The sequence below is a fragment of the Furipterus horrens genome, unplaced genomic scaffold (assembly GCF_987537825.1).
Source record: "Furipterus horrens unplaced genomic scaffold, mFurHor1.1.pri manual_scaffold_17, whole genome shotgun sequence".
Classification (NCBI taxonomy): domain Eukaryota; kingdom Metazoa; phylum Chordata; class Mammalia; order Chiroptera; family Furipteridae; genus Furipterus; species Furipterus horrens.
The window spans coordinates 82,868,188-82,885,455 of NW_028327187.1; the positions used below are offsets into that span (position 1 = coordinate 82,868,188).

The 17,268-nt window shown below is 45.9% G+C and overlaps 1 protein-coding gene across 2 annotated transcripts; it reads right to left on the reverse strand.

The window, feature by feature from the left end:
- Positions 1–4,090: 4,090 nt before the first annotated feature.
- Positions 4,091–12,494, reverse strand: FTSJ1 (FtsJ RNA 2'-O-methyltransferase 1). 2 transcript variants are annotated; one of them, XM_090264835.1, is made up of 13 exons: positions 12,198–12,494; positions 9,971–10,129; positions 9,627–9,696; positions 9,436–9,526; positions 9,014–9,092; positions 7,505–7,557; positions 7,366–7,419; positions 7,177–7,279; positions 6,990–7,073; positions 5,989–6,086; positions 5,702–5,899; positions 5,445–5,486; positions 4,091–4,326 (listed from the first exon to the last, which is right to left on the reverse strand). In XM_090264835.1, exons 2-12 carry the CDS (start codon positions 10,089–10,091, stop codon positions 5,454–5,456), a joined length of 984 nt encoding a protein of 327 aa, XP_090120961.1. In that variant the 5' UTR covers positions 10,092–10,129; positions 12,198–12,494; the 3' UTR covers positions 4,091–4,326; positions 5,445–5,453. The 2 variants fall into 2 exon arrangements, with proteins under 2 accessions (XP_090120961.1, XP_090120960.1); XM_090264834.1 differs by having other exon boundaries at positions 5,989–6,092; positions 12,198–12,493.
- Positions 12,495–17,268: the final 4,774 nt, after the last annotated feature.

The window sequence follows — 17,268 nt, forward strand, 5'->3', positions numbered from 1 at the left end:
GAGTGACACCCTGGTGGTCACAGAGCCTGGGGCATGAAGACTTCTTTGATCACATAGCCTGTGGTGTAAAACCATGGAAGTTACACAGTCAAGGCTATATCACTCTGGGGACACACAGACTGGGTGGTGGCCATCCTTGTGATCACATAGAAAATTGATCATTCTGGAGCTGTGCAGACAGACTATTGTGTGGACACTTCTGGAGACAAAGCTTGGCTGTGGGCCCTCCTAGGGTTACATAGACTGGGGTATGGCCACACCTGGCATTTCATGGTCTGAGGAATGGTCACTTCTAGGGGACACTGACAGGGAGATGCAAAGCCCACAGTGACACACTGGGATGTGACCAATTCTGCAGTAACACAGACTATGGATATGCTCCCCTGAGGACAAACATTGGGGTCTGGAGACTCCTGGGGTCACACAGACTGAGTGGGCACTCCTGTGGTGACAAAGGTTGACATATAGCCATTGGTGATGTCACCCAGACTGGGGTGTGGGTACTACTACACACTGACATATTTGGCAGTTGGCATCCCTGGGGTCAAATAGACTGGAGTTTTCACAACTCTGTGGTCACAAACTTTGGAATATGGACACTTATGGGGTCATCAGACTGTGTTTTGAATACTTCCGGTGACACACAGACATCACAGCTCCTGTGGTGACATTGACTGTGCTATAGATACCCCTGGCGTGATAAATGACTGGGGTGTGGTAACCCCTTGGGTCACAAAGACTGGGCGATGGATACCCATTGTTCTTATATAGTTTAAAGAAATGGCAAACCTGTGGTCAAATTGACTGGGGCACATATACTTTTGGGGTGACACAGGCTGGGTTATGGAAAGCCTGGGGTCATACACAGGAGAATAAATATTTCTGACATCACAGACTGGGGTGGAAGCCCTCCAGGAGTCACTCAGACTAAAGTAAGTATTCCACTGAGGACACTTGGTCATAGATATACATACCTCTGTGGACAAACTGACTTTGGTGTGAAAAGTTCTGGAGTCGCACAGAGAAGTGTGGACACTCCTGGAATCACAAGACTAGGTCATCCACTACCAGAGCCAGACAGAAGGAGAGGGGCACTCCTGAGGTCAGAGGCAGCCTGGGCCACACACTTGGAGGTCTAGACCCACTGGGTCACACAAACTGGGGATTAGACCTTGCTCCTGTCACAGCGATCTGCATGTGTATACTTCTGATGTCACACAAAATTGGGACGGAACAACTAGAAATACATAACCTAAGGTGAGTACACTTGCGGGGTCCCAAAGGCTGTGTTTATATTCCTGGAAATTTAGATGTGAACACTCCTGTGGTGACAGAGACTGGAGTGTACACACTACTGGGGCCTCAGAGACTGTAGTGTTAATACTGCTGAATTCACTTGGTATTGGGCATGGATACTTCCATGGTCACAGAGCCTTTTGTGTGAACACTTCTGTCATACATTCCTGTGGTCACAATGACTTGGGTGGTAAGAATCCTAGGTTAATATGCTGTGGTGTGCTCTCCCCCCGGCAAGTCCCAGGGTTACAGAGACTTGGTATGGACACTCCTAGGATCACATAGTCTGGTGCAGAATCACCTAGGGTCACAAACTGGGATGTAGGGAGTCCTGAGGTTACTGGGCTGGGATGTAGGCAAAGAATGTTGAGTTTCTAAAAGATATGGCAGTGAGCTGCAGAAACTAGTTCTGCCAGGGTAGTTGCTGAGTTTGTCAGCTCCTGTTTGCTAAACTGTAGAAATTCAAGACTGTTGTCAAGACAGACTTCCTGACATTTCTCTCAGAGAAGAGCTTTTAACATAAAAAATTGTTCTGTGGTGCCCTAGCTGGTGTCACTCAGTGGGGTTGCTGGTTCGAATCTCAGTCAGGGCACATGCCTGGATTGTGGGCCAGGCCCCCAGGTGGAGGTGCATGAGAGGCAACCACACATTGATATTTCTCTCCCTCTCTTCCCCTCTCTCTAAAAATAAATAAAACATTTTTAAAAACTTTCTAAAATATAAATAAATACATAAAATCTTTTAAAAAATTGTTCTGTGCAACACTTTGGCATCTGGTTAAACCTGTGGACCTCTTAAACAGAATATTGTATTTATTTATTTATATGGTGGAAATGAAAACGGAAGTTTTTATTTACTTAAAAATATACACAGCAGCCCTGGCTGGTGTGGCTCAGTGGATTGAGCACTGGCCTGAGAACCAAAGGGTCGCTGGTTCGATTCCCAGTCAGGGCACATGCCTGGGTTGTGGACCAGGTACCCAGCTGGGGGCACATGAGAGGCAACCACACATTGATGTTTCTCTCCCTCTCTTTCTACCCTGCTTCCCCTCTCTCTAAAAATAAATAAAATCTTAAAAATATATATATATACACACAGCAGATTTCTTGATGTCCCTCCTCCACCAGAAGAGCATGCAGGTGGCTGGTGGGTGGCTTTGCACATGGGGGAGGCACGCAGGGCTTGTCCCAAGCCTCCTCTCCCCACTCCCACCACCCTGTTCTTACAAGCATAGTGCTGGTACCAGCAGTGTCCAGGTCAGGCCTAACCCCACCCCCTCCGCCTCCAATCTGTGCTGGGGCCATAGCCAGCAGGCCCACACTGGTCTGGGCCTTGGACAGACGGCAGCCACCTCAGCTTCCCAACTGCGGAAGGGCCAAGGGACTTGCCAGATGAGCCTCCCCCCTGCCCTCCTACCCAAAACCTGCTGCGCTCATGGACAGGCAGGTCCTGAGTACTGTCAAGTGTACTGGGAAAGCCTCTGGCTAGGCCCCCAGCTCAGGAACCTTAGCCCTCAGTCACAGACCCACCAGCCAGGACTTAACAAAATATTTTTAAACGCATGCATATGCAAAAACACACTCAAATACAGAGGGTTACTACAAAAATCAATTACACAGTAGAGGGTACTCAAAAAGTTAACTAGAACTACCATATGATACAGCAGTTCCACTTCTAGGTATTTATCCAAAGGAGATGAAATCACTATCTCAAAGAGAAATCTGTACCACTATGTTCACTCCATTACGCAAAACAGACACGATACGGGAACAACATAAGTGTCTTGTCAACAGATGGATACAGAGAATGTGGCGTACAGTGAAATGTTAAAGCTGCATGTATACCAATTCTACTAAGAACGGACAGCTAGAATGTACAGCCATAAAAAATGAAATCCTGCCATTTGTGGCAATATGGATGGACCTTGAGGGTTAGGGTTAGGGAGGTAAGTCAGATAGGGAAAGACAAATACAGTATTTCACTTATATGTGGAATCTAAAGAAAATAAACTCAGAGAAACAGAGACTAGATTGGTGGCTGCCAGACGTGGGGTGGGGGAAATGGGTGAATGGTCAAAAGGGACAAACTTCCAGTTACAAATGTCATGGGGATGTAATGTATAGTGTGGTGACTATAGTTAATAATACCGCATTATTTATTTGAAAGTTGCCAAGAGAGTAGATTTTAAAAATTCCCATCAGAGGAAAAAAATTTCAACTATGTGAGCTGATGGATGTTAACTAAACTTAATGTAGTGATCATTTCACAGTATATACACATATCAAATCATTATGTTGTGCACTTTAAATTCATATATTATAGGCCCTGGCTGCTGTGGCTCAGTGGATTGTTGGCCTGCGAGCCAAGTGTCGTTGGTTCGATTCCCAGTCAGGGCACATTACTAGGTTGCACGTCAGGTCCCCAGTTGGGGGCACGAGTGAGAGGCAATCACACAGTGAAAAAAAGAAGAAAAAATAAATTCATATATTATATAAATTATATCTCAATGAAACTGGAAAAAAAATACGACCATCTATAGGAAAATGAAACAACATTGGGATGCAGTAACATATGAACTTTTTTATTAGTGACAAATGTGAAGAGTTTTTCAAGATGCCTGCAACAACCATACCATAAAAATGAAAAAAAAAAACAACTGGTTTGTATTGGTGGAAAATTCATAGGCACTGCATTTACAATCATGGTTTACTGCTAGAATTTGTATTTGGGAATACCCTTGACTTCTGTCCAGGTTAAGAACCCCAGACTTTGGGGTAAATTCTGGACATAGGACAGCCCTTGAAACATTTAGAGAAGAGACAAGATCTCACTCAAGAACCCCTTCTGCAGTGGAAACGAACATTCCTTGATGTTTCTTTCCTGGCTGTGTTCATGGTGGTTGTTGCAGGTTCCCACTTGGAGCTCATGTGCAGGACCCAATAATGAGATCATATTTGAAAAACAAGTTCATCAGTGCAAGTTCTGGCTCTCCTGACAGCAAGCAGCTTCCGAGCTGTCTCAAACTACCTGCTATTAAAAGGTCAAAGAAAAAGTTTTAAACAAAAATGAATTTTCCCACTTCTTTCTACTTAATCATTGTTTACTTGGCTACTAACATTTTTGTGAAGTTTTCCCCCTACTTTTATTATAAACTGACATACAGGAAAAATACATATAACATATATATGTCCCATTTAATGAGTAATAATAGGGTGTTATTTCATATAGGACGTTCATTCTTATTGCTGATAAATTCTCCACCATGAATATACCACAATTAAATGATCCATTCTACAGTTGAAGAATGTCTGGCCTGTTTCTAATTTGGGGTACTACAAATAGTGCCAGCTAGGAGTATTCTAGTACTCATTTATAAGCCATTTTCAGAAAGGGATGGTCTGAGGATGAGAAGCCCTCCAGCACTGCCAGGGTTAGCCCACTCTGCTACAGGTAAGCTGGCCCCCAACTGCTCCTTCACACACCAGGCACAATTCTACCTCAGGGTCTTTGCATTTGCTATTTCTTCTCTCTAGAATGCTCTCCCCTAGGTAAATATATGGATTCCCTCCTTCATCTCCTTCCAGTCTCTGCTCAAACATGACCTCAAGTGAGGCCTTCTAATAGATGACAACCCTTTTAAAAAGTGCACACTGCCACCCCCATAATTTCTGATTCTCTTTACCCTGCTTTATTTAAAAATTTTCATGTCCAATATTACTTTACATATTATATATAATATATAAATACATAGTGAAGTGCAAGCTATAAGTGTGAGTATATCTGTGTATGTATGCGTGTGTGGGGAAACTCTTGCATTCAGAGTGTGTTATTGTTTATTACCTCTTCCCCAATCTAGAAGATCTATGAAGGCCATGATATTTGTCTGTTTTCCCCACTCTCCCTCTAAACCTAAACCAATGCCCAGCACACAGTATGGACTTAATAAATGTTTACCAAATACCTCAATATATAATATGTAATATGTAAAATGCTTAAAGTAGTTCCTAATACACAATGTCAGATGCTTAGTAAAGGTTTGCTGACTGAAATCTTATCAGTTGATGTAAAAATGTCAAAGGTGAAATTTTACTGATCTTTTTCTTAAAGGTGTCCTTTACTCAAACTCTTTGATAAAAAGGCAGATTTACCTTAATGTATTAAGTTGAACAATTCATTTCACTGTCTTCCACCTACTCAAGAAAAAGAAAAGGGACTCAGATACTTGGTTAAGCTTTTCCATTCACTATACTTGGTTTTACCCATTGATTTTTATAGTTATGGGAGGCAGGGAACAGAATTTTGATCCCAGAAACCATGTGATTTGGGGGCAGAAAGAGGAGTACTTGGAGGGGTCACTGGGTGCAGAGAAAGGGCACTGTAAGCCCTGGGCCACATGTTTCCAGACCTCAGAGGCCAGCAGGGTGTGGCACTGTGGGGCAGCAAGGGGCTGGAGCAATGTGTCCATTGTGGTGATGGGGCAGTCCTGGGGGCGGATCTCCTTGGCCAGCCGACCCTTCTTCTTCAATGTGCAGGCCTCCTGGTATGGTGGTGAGATGGGGGGCTGTGTGGGTGGAGTGTATTTGTACTCTGAGCCATCCTCCAGCTGCAGGAACACATGGTAAGAAGATGGTGAGTACCTGGGAACCTAGGGTAGCCCCTCCCCCAATCTGCCTCTATTGACTAGGCACTCACATCCAGTGGGTAACTGCGATCTGAATCATAGGAGCTCAGGTCCCCACAGGTCACAAATGGCACAATGATGCGGGTGGGACCATCTAATTGGTTGAAATCTGGATCTGACAAACAGGGAGAAATAAGACAGGACAGGGCTGGGATGCCTGGGCCCAGTCATGACTCAGGCTGGAGCATGGGTACCTAGGCCTCACCATGTATCCACCAGCTACTCTCATGCTCCTACACTGGAAATTCTTCATTTGGTACAAATCACCTTCTTTTAAAACATCACCACCCCCCTTGCTTTTTTCGCACCACATTTAAAAAATTAAAAAATAAATTCCTCACCAAAAGATATATTTTTTGATTTTAGAGAAAGAGAGAGAGAAACATTGATCAATTACCTTCCATATGCAACCAGATTGGGGGTTGAACCTGCAACCTAGGTAATGTGCCCTGACCGGGGATTGAACCACAACCTTTTGGTATACAGGCTGACACTTCAACCTACTGAGACACCCAGTCAGGGCATCACACCACACTTTTATGCCTACCTTCCTTTCTATATAGCCTAGACCTTGTCTCAACCATGCTCGCTACACAAGCAGGCACTGTACCTTTTCCCACTAAAAGTCAGGTGAAAGAATCTCATGAGGCAAAATTCCCACATGGGTAAGGTTTTCACCTGGGGGTGTGATCGAATCTCCCTAGGTTATAATCTCCTTAGGCGGGTGTCTCTGCTGGGGCAGAACTCAAGACCGTCCTGGGACAGAAGTTCACCAGGTCCAAGTATAGTTACCACTAGGGGACTGGGCTGAAGATCCTCTTGGGATATAATATCCATATGGGGCAGGGCAAGGTGAATTTCCACCAGAGGGTGGGGCAAGGAACCTCTAGGGACAGAATTTCCACAAGGAACAATCTCCACCAGGGGGTGGGGCTGAGAGCCCTGCTGAGACATAAATCCCACAAGGAGGCAGAGTCTCTCTAGGGACAGGGCCCAGGGCTCTGGCTCTCACCGTATGAGTGGTCCAGCAGGGGTTTGGTCAGGTCCGGCAGGAAGCCCTCAGGGGGATCATAACCCTGACAAACAGCGAAGGCCTCTGTGGGTGAAAGGTGGTGTAAGGGGCGACTATCACCTCCACTCTGGGGCTGGACAGGTCCCTGAGATTCACACTGCCTGACTGGCCCTTCCACCCTACTGACCAATGCTGGAGTTCCGGCTGCTCCTAGGCTTGGCACAGACTACACTGGAGAAGAAGACACGCAGCTGGCTGTAGATCAGTGTCACATCCCGGCCTCGGAAGATCTGCAGGGTGGGGAGGCAGAGATAGAGGCATGAGGGCGACCCTCAGGGATCCATCTCTGTCCCCCATCAGGTTTCCCAAGGCTTACCTTGGCTACAAAGCAGCCCCCTGGCTTCAAAACGTGTGTAGCAATGTTCAAAGCCTGTGGGCAGGACAGATAACTAAGGCTTCAGTGGAGATAACCAGGAGGGGGCTAAATTGAGGCAGAGGCAGCCAGGGTTACTCACAGCTAGGAGGAGCTGGGCCTGCATATACTCATCAACATCATGGAGGCCAGTTACTGCGGCAAGAGGAATGGAATTAGGGGAGCCATCCAGTTCTAGCTATCTCCTTGTCCCAGAGAGGTTAGAAGGCTAAAAACATTTCCCAGGCTCCTTTATTGCTAAAGTTCTGCATGCAAATTAATATCTGTCAACTAGATGCTATTTGGAGCTCCTAACTCCTAGGAGCTCATTTTAGTGCTCAAAACAACCATATCTGCAAGTCTCTTTATTATTATTTCTACCTGCAGTCCAGATTTTCAGATCCAACTTGACATCTCAGACTTGACCTGTCCAAAACCAAACTCCTGACCTTCCTGTCCAAACCTGTTCTTCCTACCATCTTATGTATATTGTCTGATCCTTCCAGTTGTTCAGGCCAAAAACTTTAGCTACTTTTGACAAGCTCCATTCTCTCCTCCTACCCACATTCAAGACATTAACAAATCCTGTTGGCTCTACTTTCAAAAGATCTAATGAACTGACCCTCTACTCATCACTACTGTCATCACTCACCTGGACTACTGCAGTGGCCTCCTCTTCCCCATCCCCCCAGCTTCCACCCTTGCCCCTGCACTGCTCACAGCAGCCAGAGGGATCCTGTCACAACCCAGAGTCAGGCATGGCCCTCCACTGCTCATGACCCTCTCATGGTTTTCTCTGAGTTCTCATCTCAGTGAAAAAGCCGAAGTCCTCACTGCAGCCTGTAAGGATCCACACAAGGATCTGTACCTTGTCACCTCACTGACTTTACTTCCTATCACTCTCCCCCTCACTCTGATCCAACAACACTGATCTCCATGCTTGTGTTCACACATGCCAAGCACCCTTCCACCTCAGGGCCTTTGCACAGGCTGGTTCCTTTGCCTGGATTGTTCTTCTTGCAGGTATTCCTTTGGTCTTTGTGCTAACATCAGTGAGGCCTTCCCCATCCACTTTAACATTCCAATAGGTATTCCCCATCTCCCTCCTCTTTTCATTGATTTCCCTGTGGTGCCTATTACCTTTTGATATGCTACAGAGCTCAACCATGCTTCTTTTCCATCTGCTCCCACTAGAACACCATCTCTATGAGGTCAGAGATTAGTGAAATTTTATTCACAAATGTTTCCCCAACATGTAGAACAGTGCCTGACACATGATAGGTGCTCAGTAATCATGTGTTAAGTGGATGACTGACTGACTGACAAAAATGAATGGGCAGTAAGAAGGACTTAAGAGCTGCAGAGAGAATAGAGATGAAATATGAGAAGAGGGAAATGTGGACAAGAGACAAAGCTGAAGTGGTAGAGAGTGAGGAGGGAGAAGGCAGGGGCAGAGAGCAGGCAACAGGGAAGGGAAAAGTTGCCTGATGTGGGAAACAGATGACAGAGGAGGAGAGGCAGGGAGCTGAAGTGATGAAAGAAGCCAATAACGTGGAAGATACAGAAAGGACACACATGGGGTTCCCCACCTGGCCTCCCAACCCATGTTTACCATCGGGAGCCCCATCGCACACCACTAGATCCGCGGGGCAGCCCTCAAAGTGCCGGATGATCTCCTTGGCAGTGGAGAGCTATGGAAGAGAGGGTGGGTGAGTGACCCCAAGTCCCTATCCCCGCTGTGGCCCTCTAACCCCACTTGCCCATGGCCCTGGCCTGCAGGCCCTGTGTCAGCCAAATTCTCAGGATTGGCCTAAGCCCGCACTCCGTCTCTGGGTTCCCAGTCCCATAATTTGTTGCTGTCTCTCTGGGATGACAACCTGTTGGCTCTGTTTCTCTGCTTCTCTGTTATACTCTCTTGGGTTCTCTCAGTTACTCTATTTCTGTCTTTATACTGTTTCTCTTGCACTTTCTGTAGCCCCAGGTCAGGGGATCTTTGCCCAGGAAACACCTCAACACCCCCAATCATGCTCTTACCTGGGTGATGTCCCCTTGGATCTGTAACACACCTGGTAGTGGAGCCATAGCCTGAAGGTCCACGGCCACCACATGGCCGGACCCCTGGCCCCTGTGGACAACATGGCCCATGTCAACCCAGTTTTCACTCCTGGTCTGCCCTCCACCTAGCCTGCCCTCCCAGGTGCCCTCATCTGGGACTCTACACTCACCCAATCTTCTGGCTCAGCACCTGGCTCCAACTGCCCGGGGCTGCACACAGGTCAACTGCCCGTGTCACACCTGAGCACACACAGGAAGATGTAATGTCAGCTGCACTCACCTCTCCTACCTTGGGACTCTGCAAAATTCATTCCTTTCCCCTGGGGAGCACCCACATCTATCTGCTGCCCAGAGGCCCAACTCCTCTTGAGTATTTGTACACCTTCCTCTCTGGCCCCTGCCCCACAGACCCCCAAGTCAGCCCACCCACTACAGGTCATTTTGCAGACCTAGCTCACTTTTCTGTTCCCTGTGCCTGCCCCACCCCCCAGTGACTCGCCAGCCAGGTAGGGACCTTGGAAGAGTTGGAATTCTTCATTGAGTTGTAGCAGCTTGAAGGCACTGCGGGCACGCCAGCCATTCTCCTTGGCCAGGCGGTAGTAGACATCCCGCTTGTCCTTAGATGTCCGTCCCATCTCACACACTGTTTGCCCAGGGACCTGCCAACAGTAAGCTGATGCCACCCTGTATCAGTAACTGGCAGAATGGGCCACCACCTACCTGTGCAGGGCAGCCAAAAACACACAAACCAAGCTGGGCTCACCTGACCCATATGACAGTTCACACAAAAGATCGGAAGACTGGAACCCAGTCACTGACTCCACTCACATGGCCTGAAGGACCCCAGCACTGAACTCTCAGGCTCCACCACTCACCCCTCCAGAACCCCCACAGAACCCATCACTCACCCCACAGATCCCCCAAATCCAACACTCATCTCATAGATGACACATTAGTGGCCCTGTCAAACTCCACTGCTATCACCCCCACTCTGCATATTAAACCCTGCGACTCTATCAACTCTTCTCTGCCCATCTTATCTCCATTAACATCTCACTGTTTTCCCACCTGTCTTCATTGCCCCTAGATTCATATATCCCTATTAACTTCCTCATTAATCCCTTGCTTTCATCCTCATTATCTTAATACAACCTCATTGTACTCCCCACCCCCTTAATCTCTCTCTCCCTACCCCATTCACCATTAATCCCTGCAATGATTCGTCGGCAGCCGTCCGTCTCGAGAGACGATGGTGTAGCTTCTTAAGAGTCTATCTGCACCGCCGAGAATGGCTGTGCAGTCCGACTCGGGAGTGACACGGTATTTGTCTCCTCCCGTGTTGAATCGACATCTTGCGATGACACTGAAGCTACAGAGCCTGGGCAGGGTAATATGGAGGGTCTGCTGTTGCCCATGCAGCAGACCCCCCCTCTCTTCGCAGCTGAAGGGTCCAAGGGAAAGACGGAGTCGATACAGCTTGGGTTCAGGTGCGCCGCAGGAGTTGCCGGTGTTGACTACAACATCAAACCGCCTTAGGGACTCCGGCTCCGGATTTTCTGTCGGGGTTTACTCCCTTAGCCTTTCCCCTGAAGAGGTATGCCGCAAGGCAGCGGAGGTTTTTTGGAGTCAGAGTTTTCCTTCTCTGATGTGCCCTGACTGGAAGATCGAACCAGCGACACTTAGCTCGCAGGCCGACGCTCAATCCACTGAGCTAAACCAGCCAGGGCTCAATGATTAGGCCCCCAGTAATTCCTTTATTACTACATTGTTACCAACTCCCATTAATGTCTGGAGGATCATGGCCTATTAGCTTCCCATTAAGCTCTCAATTACAATGATTTATCAGCCTCCACTAACTCAGCCCTCCCATTGATCCTTCATAGATCACACCATTAGTACCCTGAAATTCCTTCATTACCACACATTCATGTTAATCCTGAATGATCAGTTTCCCATTCTACCCTCAAGCCCACCTTGACTCCCAGTAATCACTTGATGATCACACCCCAACTCCTTACTATTACCCTTTCTTTGCTCACTGTTAGCATTAATTCCTTGATGATCATGCCAAGATCACTCATTAAAAGCCTTTGACTACATGTCTTCTGCCTCTCATTCTCTCTTGTTTGATTACTGTTTCCGTTATTTCCTTGATCATGACCTCCACTGGCCTCTATTATTCCCTCCATAACCTCAAGATTATCCTTTCGATTACTATGCCCCACCACTCTTCATTAACCTGCTGAAATCATACCTCCATCAATCCCTCAGGGATTACACTCTCATCTGCCTATTACCTTCTAGTTGCCCACTCTACCACCCCCTCATTAATCAATGAACAGACCCACACTGGTCCCCATGATCATGTCGACCATTATTAGCCCCTATTGATTCCTCTATAAAGCTCCACCAGACATCCATACACTCATGCGCCTTCCCCTCCATTAACAGCCCTCTGCCCACAACCTCGTTCCCTCCTTGACATTAACGCAAAGATCGTGTCTCTACTGGGGCCTTCAGAGCGCCCTCAAGGCGGCTCCACTGATATCTGGACCCCTGCCTTCCCCAGCCCACCCCACAATAGTGATCCCATTTTACACACAAACCGTGGGTCTGCAGCCTCAACGGTGTCAGCCGCCCAGACTACGTAGCTCTTTCCTCCTTCCCTGGCTGGCAGGACAGTGCAGTCGTGCCTCAACTGTCTCGGCCTGGACCCACGTCCTCCGAGCCCCAGGGCCTACCTTAGTTTTCGGAGTAGGGAGAAGCCGGACGATGAAGGCCGGTCCGCCAGCAGCCCGAGCCTTGGCGAGAGCGCAAACCGTTGAGAAATCTTAGGGCTTCAGTTTCTGTTCTTAGTTGATCCAAATGCTTATAGCGCACTCCTAAGGGCCGCTGCAGCGTGGCAAGCCTGTCATCGTGGAATGCGGAGGCTGGCGCGAGGTCCGGACCTGACCCAAACTTAACAACGTGAGTCCACTTACCTAGTATGGACGCAGCTGGCCGGGAGAACTGCAGTTCCCAGTAAGCAACTGCCACACTAGGGGAGCTCGCGCATGCGTAGTTAAAACGGCGCGAGGCACAATAAACGGGCTCTGTTCTTTTGTTCCAAGGCTAAGGTTGATTTACTTCCCTGCTCCTCCCTTCTCGGACGACGGTATTCATTGAGCTTGTGGACTACATTTCCCAAAATACAACAAGCACGACAGCACCCATTCATTTTAGGCGTGCTACGAAGTGAAATTACGACTGGAGTCTTGAACGTGAGAGGAAAGAATGTGGGTTAAAGTGCATTAGCACGCTAGGCTGCAATTTTGAATTTCCCTTCCTCAAAGTGATATTGCTGTCTGAACTGTACCATTGTAGAACTTCAGTTTCTTCATCTGTGAAATGAGGATAATAAGTACTACAGGTTTCAGCGTTATTGGGAGGAATAAACAGGTGTCCACGTAAGAAACACCCAAACCTGTAGGGGATTTTATGACTTTGAGTCAAAATGACAACATGCTGGGGTGTAGGATCTCAAATGCTCCTGAGGATAAGTGTTCGGCACCTTCTTTTATATATTTGATATTAAGGAGAAAACATACATGGAAGGTTGGAGAAAGCAAGGCAGGGATTGGATTACAGGATAGTTAAGATTATGTGCTCTCTTGAGGGCTAATACCCCCTTTGAAGGATATTACTTCTGATATTTCAAAGCTGTGTTAACCTAGATGCACAAAAATAATGGACAAGGCTGGCTTAAAACCTTTCACTAAAAAGGTTAAAGGCCTAGGGCATGACTACCAACTGGCCTTGTGTGATTAATTCCATGTTCTTCAAACATTTTTAACTCCAACCGACAAAAAAACAAACAAACAAACAAACAAACAAAAAAACCCTCTATACATCCCCACCCAGTGCAAAAGCAAATATAGAATTAACCATGTGCCAGGCACTGTTCTAAGTGCTCTCAGTGGCGTGCTGGTAAATGGTTAACAACCAGCTCTTTGAGGGGAATGGGGGAGGAAGCCTTATTTCAAACATTTGCCAATGTCCATGGTTTACACACTGTCATCCTGTTAGATTTCAGGTTACCAATATGTAGTCATGGAACACAGAATTTAGAAGAGATGCAGTACTGCACCATTAACTTGTATTTCTACCATATAGTTAAAATAGGGGTAAATGGCCTCAAGAGCATAGAAAATAGTGAATTGTAATAATAAAGTAAGGAAGTGATGAGTATTTATCATCTTTTAAAAATTTAATTTATTTAATTGTAACTTTGTCATTTTATTTTATTTTTTTAGCTGTGTTTAACAATCAGTTCACAAAATTCCTGATAATTGTAAACCAGTCTGCACACCTGTACAAGTAGGCTCCAGCACACTGCTCAATACTTTCCTTGAGCTCATTTTAATCCTTACAACAACCATATGAGGTAGTTACTGTAATTATCACCAGTTTACAGATGAGGAAACAGACAACGAAGGATATACAATAAGTTCTCACTTAACATCATAGATATGTTTTTGGAAACTGGAGCTTTAAGCAAAATGACGTATAACAAAGGAAATACATTTTACCATGGGCTGACATAAACAAGAATTAAGTTCCTACAGCGTATTTCTGGTCAGAAAAACATTACTAAATTAATTTCTAAATGAAGGGGAGAAAATTAATAAAAATAAGTAAGATAATTATTTTCTAACCCACTTATTCCAGTTCAGGGTCACAGGTGACCAGAGCCTATCCCAACAGCTCAGGGTAGAAGGTGGGACCCAACCCTGGACAGGATGCCTTTCCATGACAGGACACACTCACATACATACCCTTACTCATTTAGATTGGGACAATTTAGACATGCTAATTTACTGAGTGTACATATCTTTGGGATATGGGAGGACACTGGAGTCCCTGGAGAAAACCCATGCAGATGTGGGGAGAACATGCGAACTACACACAATGGCCCTGGCTGGGAATTGATTTGTTTTTCTCATCAATGGTATAACAAAACAACTTTGAACAAAAGAATGCTGTTTAAGCCCTTACTGGTGTGGCTCAGTTGGTTGGTTATAGTCCCACAAAGTGAAAGGTCACCAGTTCGATTCCTGGTCAGGGCACATACCTAGGTTGTGGGTTTGGTCCCCAGTCAGGGTGCATACAAGAGGCAACCAATGGATGTTTCTGTCTCACATTGATATTTCCCTCCCTCTTTTTCTCCCTCCCTTCCCCTCTCACTAAAAATTAAACAAAAAAAGAGGAAGAAAAGGATGTTATTTGAGGACCACTTGTCCTCAAATATATATATTAGGTATATAAACATATATGCTATTTAATATGTATGTGGTTATATAGAAATATAGTGATATATAATATTTACTAGTATATAAATTACATACTGTTAACCAATTATAATAAATATAAATGTGCTATTATATATAAATATAAGAAAATATATAATAGTATATATTTGTGCATTTTGTAGTATATATATAAAATATGTTATCTTCTATAAGTACATATGCTGATATATAAACATGCTAGTATCTATATACATTTACTTACTAAAGTAACTGTACTAAATGTAATTTTTTTTTCTTTTATTGATTCTAGAGAGAGGGAGGGGAGGGAGAAAGACAGGGAGAGAAACATCGATGTGAGAGAGAAACTTTGATCGGTTGCCTCTTGTACCTGCCCCAACTGGGGACCAAACCCACAACCCAGGCATGTGTCCTGACCAGAAATTGAACCTGAGACCTTTGGTTTGCATGACGATGCTCAACCAACTGAGCCACACCAGCAAGGGCAATATAATATTAAATATGTAAATATGTAATGTTACATCAGGTGGTGTAAAAACTATGAAGAATAAAAGGTAGGATGAAAGGGATGCAGAGTAAGAGAGGTATTGAGTTGCTATTTCAGTTATGCATCAGGGATGTCTTCTCTGAGGAGGTGACATTTGAGCTGAGACCTGAAGAGGAGTGCACCCTACCAATATTTGGAGAAAGAGCATTCCTGGCAGAGGGAACACCAAGTGCAAAGACCCTGAAATATTCAACGAACTGAACAATTGATTCATCATTCCTTAGAAATGTAAGCTTCACTAGACTGAGATTTCTGTTCTGTCTTGTTCACTTCTACCTGCCAGGCACATAGAATAGGGCCTGGCATACAGTAGGTGTTAGATAGATGTTTGTTAAATCTGAGTGAGGATAAGAAACTAGGCAAATTCCTTGGCAAGTGGAATAGGAAATTGAGACAGATAGCTGAACAAACTGGCTGAGCAATTTATAGCCAGATACAGAAGGTAACCTCCTGAGGGATAACATCTAGGCTTCAGTTGTATTTCAGCCCCAGGCCCAGAAAAGCAGCAAAATCAGGTAGGTGCTGCTAGGACCAGCTGCAGTGACTGACTGCCCTGGCACTGACCCATCAGTAGAGACCACAACCTTGAAAGATCACACCTGGAAAACTGATGAATATTCTGCTGAGATCCTCCCCTGAGAACTCCCCTAAGATTCTCACTTCCAAAAGAGAGACAAAAGTCTCAAGACAAGGACCCAGCATCTCCCAGCAGCCTGCGCCATTCCCTTTCCACTTGACTTCTCCTACTTCTTCTCCCACAGGCACACATCTACTAAACTCTAAAGAACCCCACAAGACTTGCAACCAGGGGAGCAATGAGCAGTGGCAGCTATTCGCAGGCTAACTCCTTGAATCTGTCTCCAAATCTCCCTTTTCTCTAACTTCCCAGTGGTCTAAGGCAGCCAAGCCTAGACTCTATTGTTGCTTTTTCTATGCTAAGCCCTTCCTTGTTTTATGTCCCCAGCTTTAATAAACATACCCTCGTAGTCGCCTTGACTCAGTTATGAAATCTTCTCTACACGAAGTCAAGAACCCACACACTATCGGCTGGTGCTGGCAGACCCACTTAGGGCCAGGCCCCCATTCTGTAACAGATTTGTCCTTTTGTTATTCTTTTCCTTCATTCTTTCCCCAGTGGTATGTTCTACTTTTATGTGGGACCCTGGAGGTGTAGACAGATGACAGGCATACACAGACATACAGAGATACCTCCTGGAGTTCCTGAGAGTGAGGGAGAAAGCAAGAGCTCGTCAGGGGAGCTTGAGGGCCTTGTGGTGGGAACACGACTGCCTGCAAAAGTGAGCAAGTGTGAGAAAGCAAGGGTTCCAGCCATCAGCCACTGCTCCACTGAGAAGAGGGCGTGCCAGGCATAGGGGACCCATGTTCACCCTGTTGCTTCCCATGTTCCGTTTTCTTGCCTCTTACAAAGAGGATGTTTAAATTTTTGCAAAGAAGCCTGCTTCCTCTAGCCAGGCCAGGGGATTGGAAGAAAGGAACCAGACTCTGAACTCCCACATGCTCTTCCTGAAGTAGAGTGTCAGCTTGCAGCTCCCACCTGACACCCCACTGAGTGTAAAGGTGTTCTCTCCTTGGCCTCCTGAAGATTTCAAGGATGGGGAAGCTGCCAGGCCAGCTCTGTACCAGAGAGCATCTTACTGCTTGAGGGAAAGATGGGCGGTTCAATTACAGGGACTAGCCTTGCTTTGAGTCAGGGTCTGCTTTGAGGGACTGAAGTTAGTTAGTGGGGGGCCTGCATGACAGGGGAGATTAGAATACTAAATGTAGCCAGCTACTCACAGCAGAGTAGAATTCATTAATTCCTTTCACAAATATTGGGTTGGCCAAGATGTTTGTTTTTTCCCCATAAGATGGTTCTAGTAATGCTTAGTTGTCTTTAACTTCATTCATAACAAGTTTGTTAGATTGTATTGTGACAGTTGTCATATCAGCATGCATTAA

What these genes read in the sequence shown, in the direction of transcription:
- FTSJ1 (XM_090264834.1), bottom strand. Translation starts at nt 10,091, where the DNA reads ATGGGACGGACATCTAAGGACAAGCGGGATGTCTACTACCGCCTGGCC. An exon ending in GTGCGATGGGGCTCCCGATG is followed by an intron (nt 7,558 to 9,013) that starts GTAAACATGGGT and finishes CTCTTGCCGCAG; the next exon opens with TAACTGGCCTCCATGATGTT. An exon ending in ATCGCAGTTACCCACTGGAT is followed by an intron (nt 5,900 to 5,988) that starts GTGAGTGCCTAG and finishes GTGTTCCTGCAG; the next exon opens with CTGGAGGATGGCTCAGAGTA.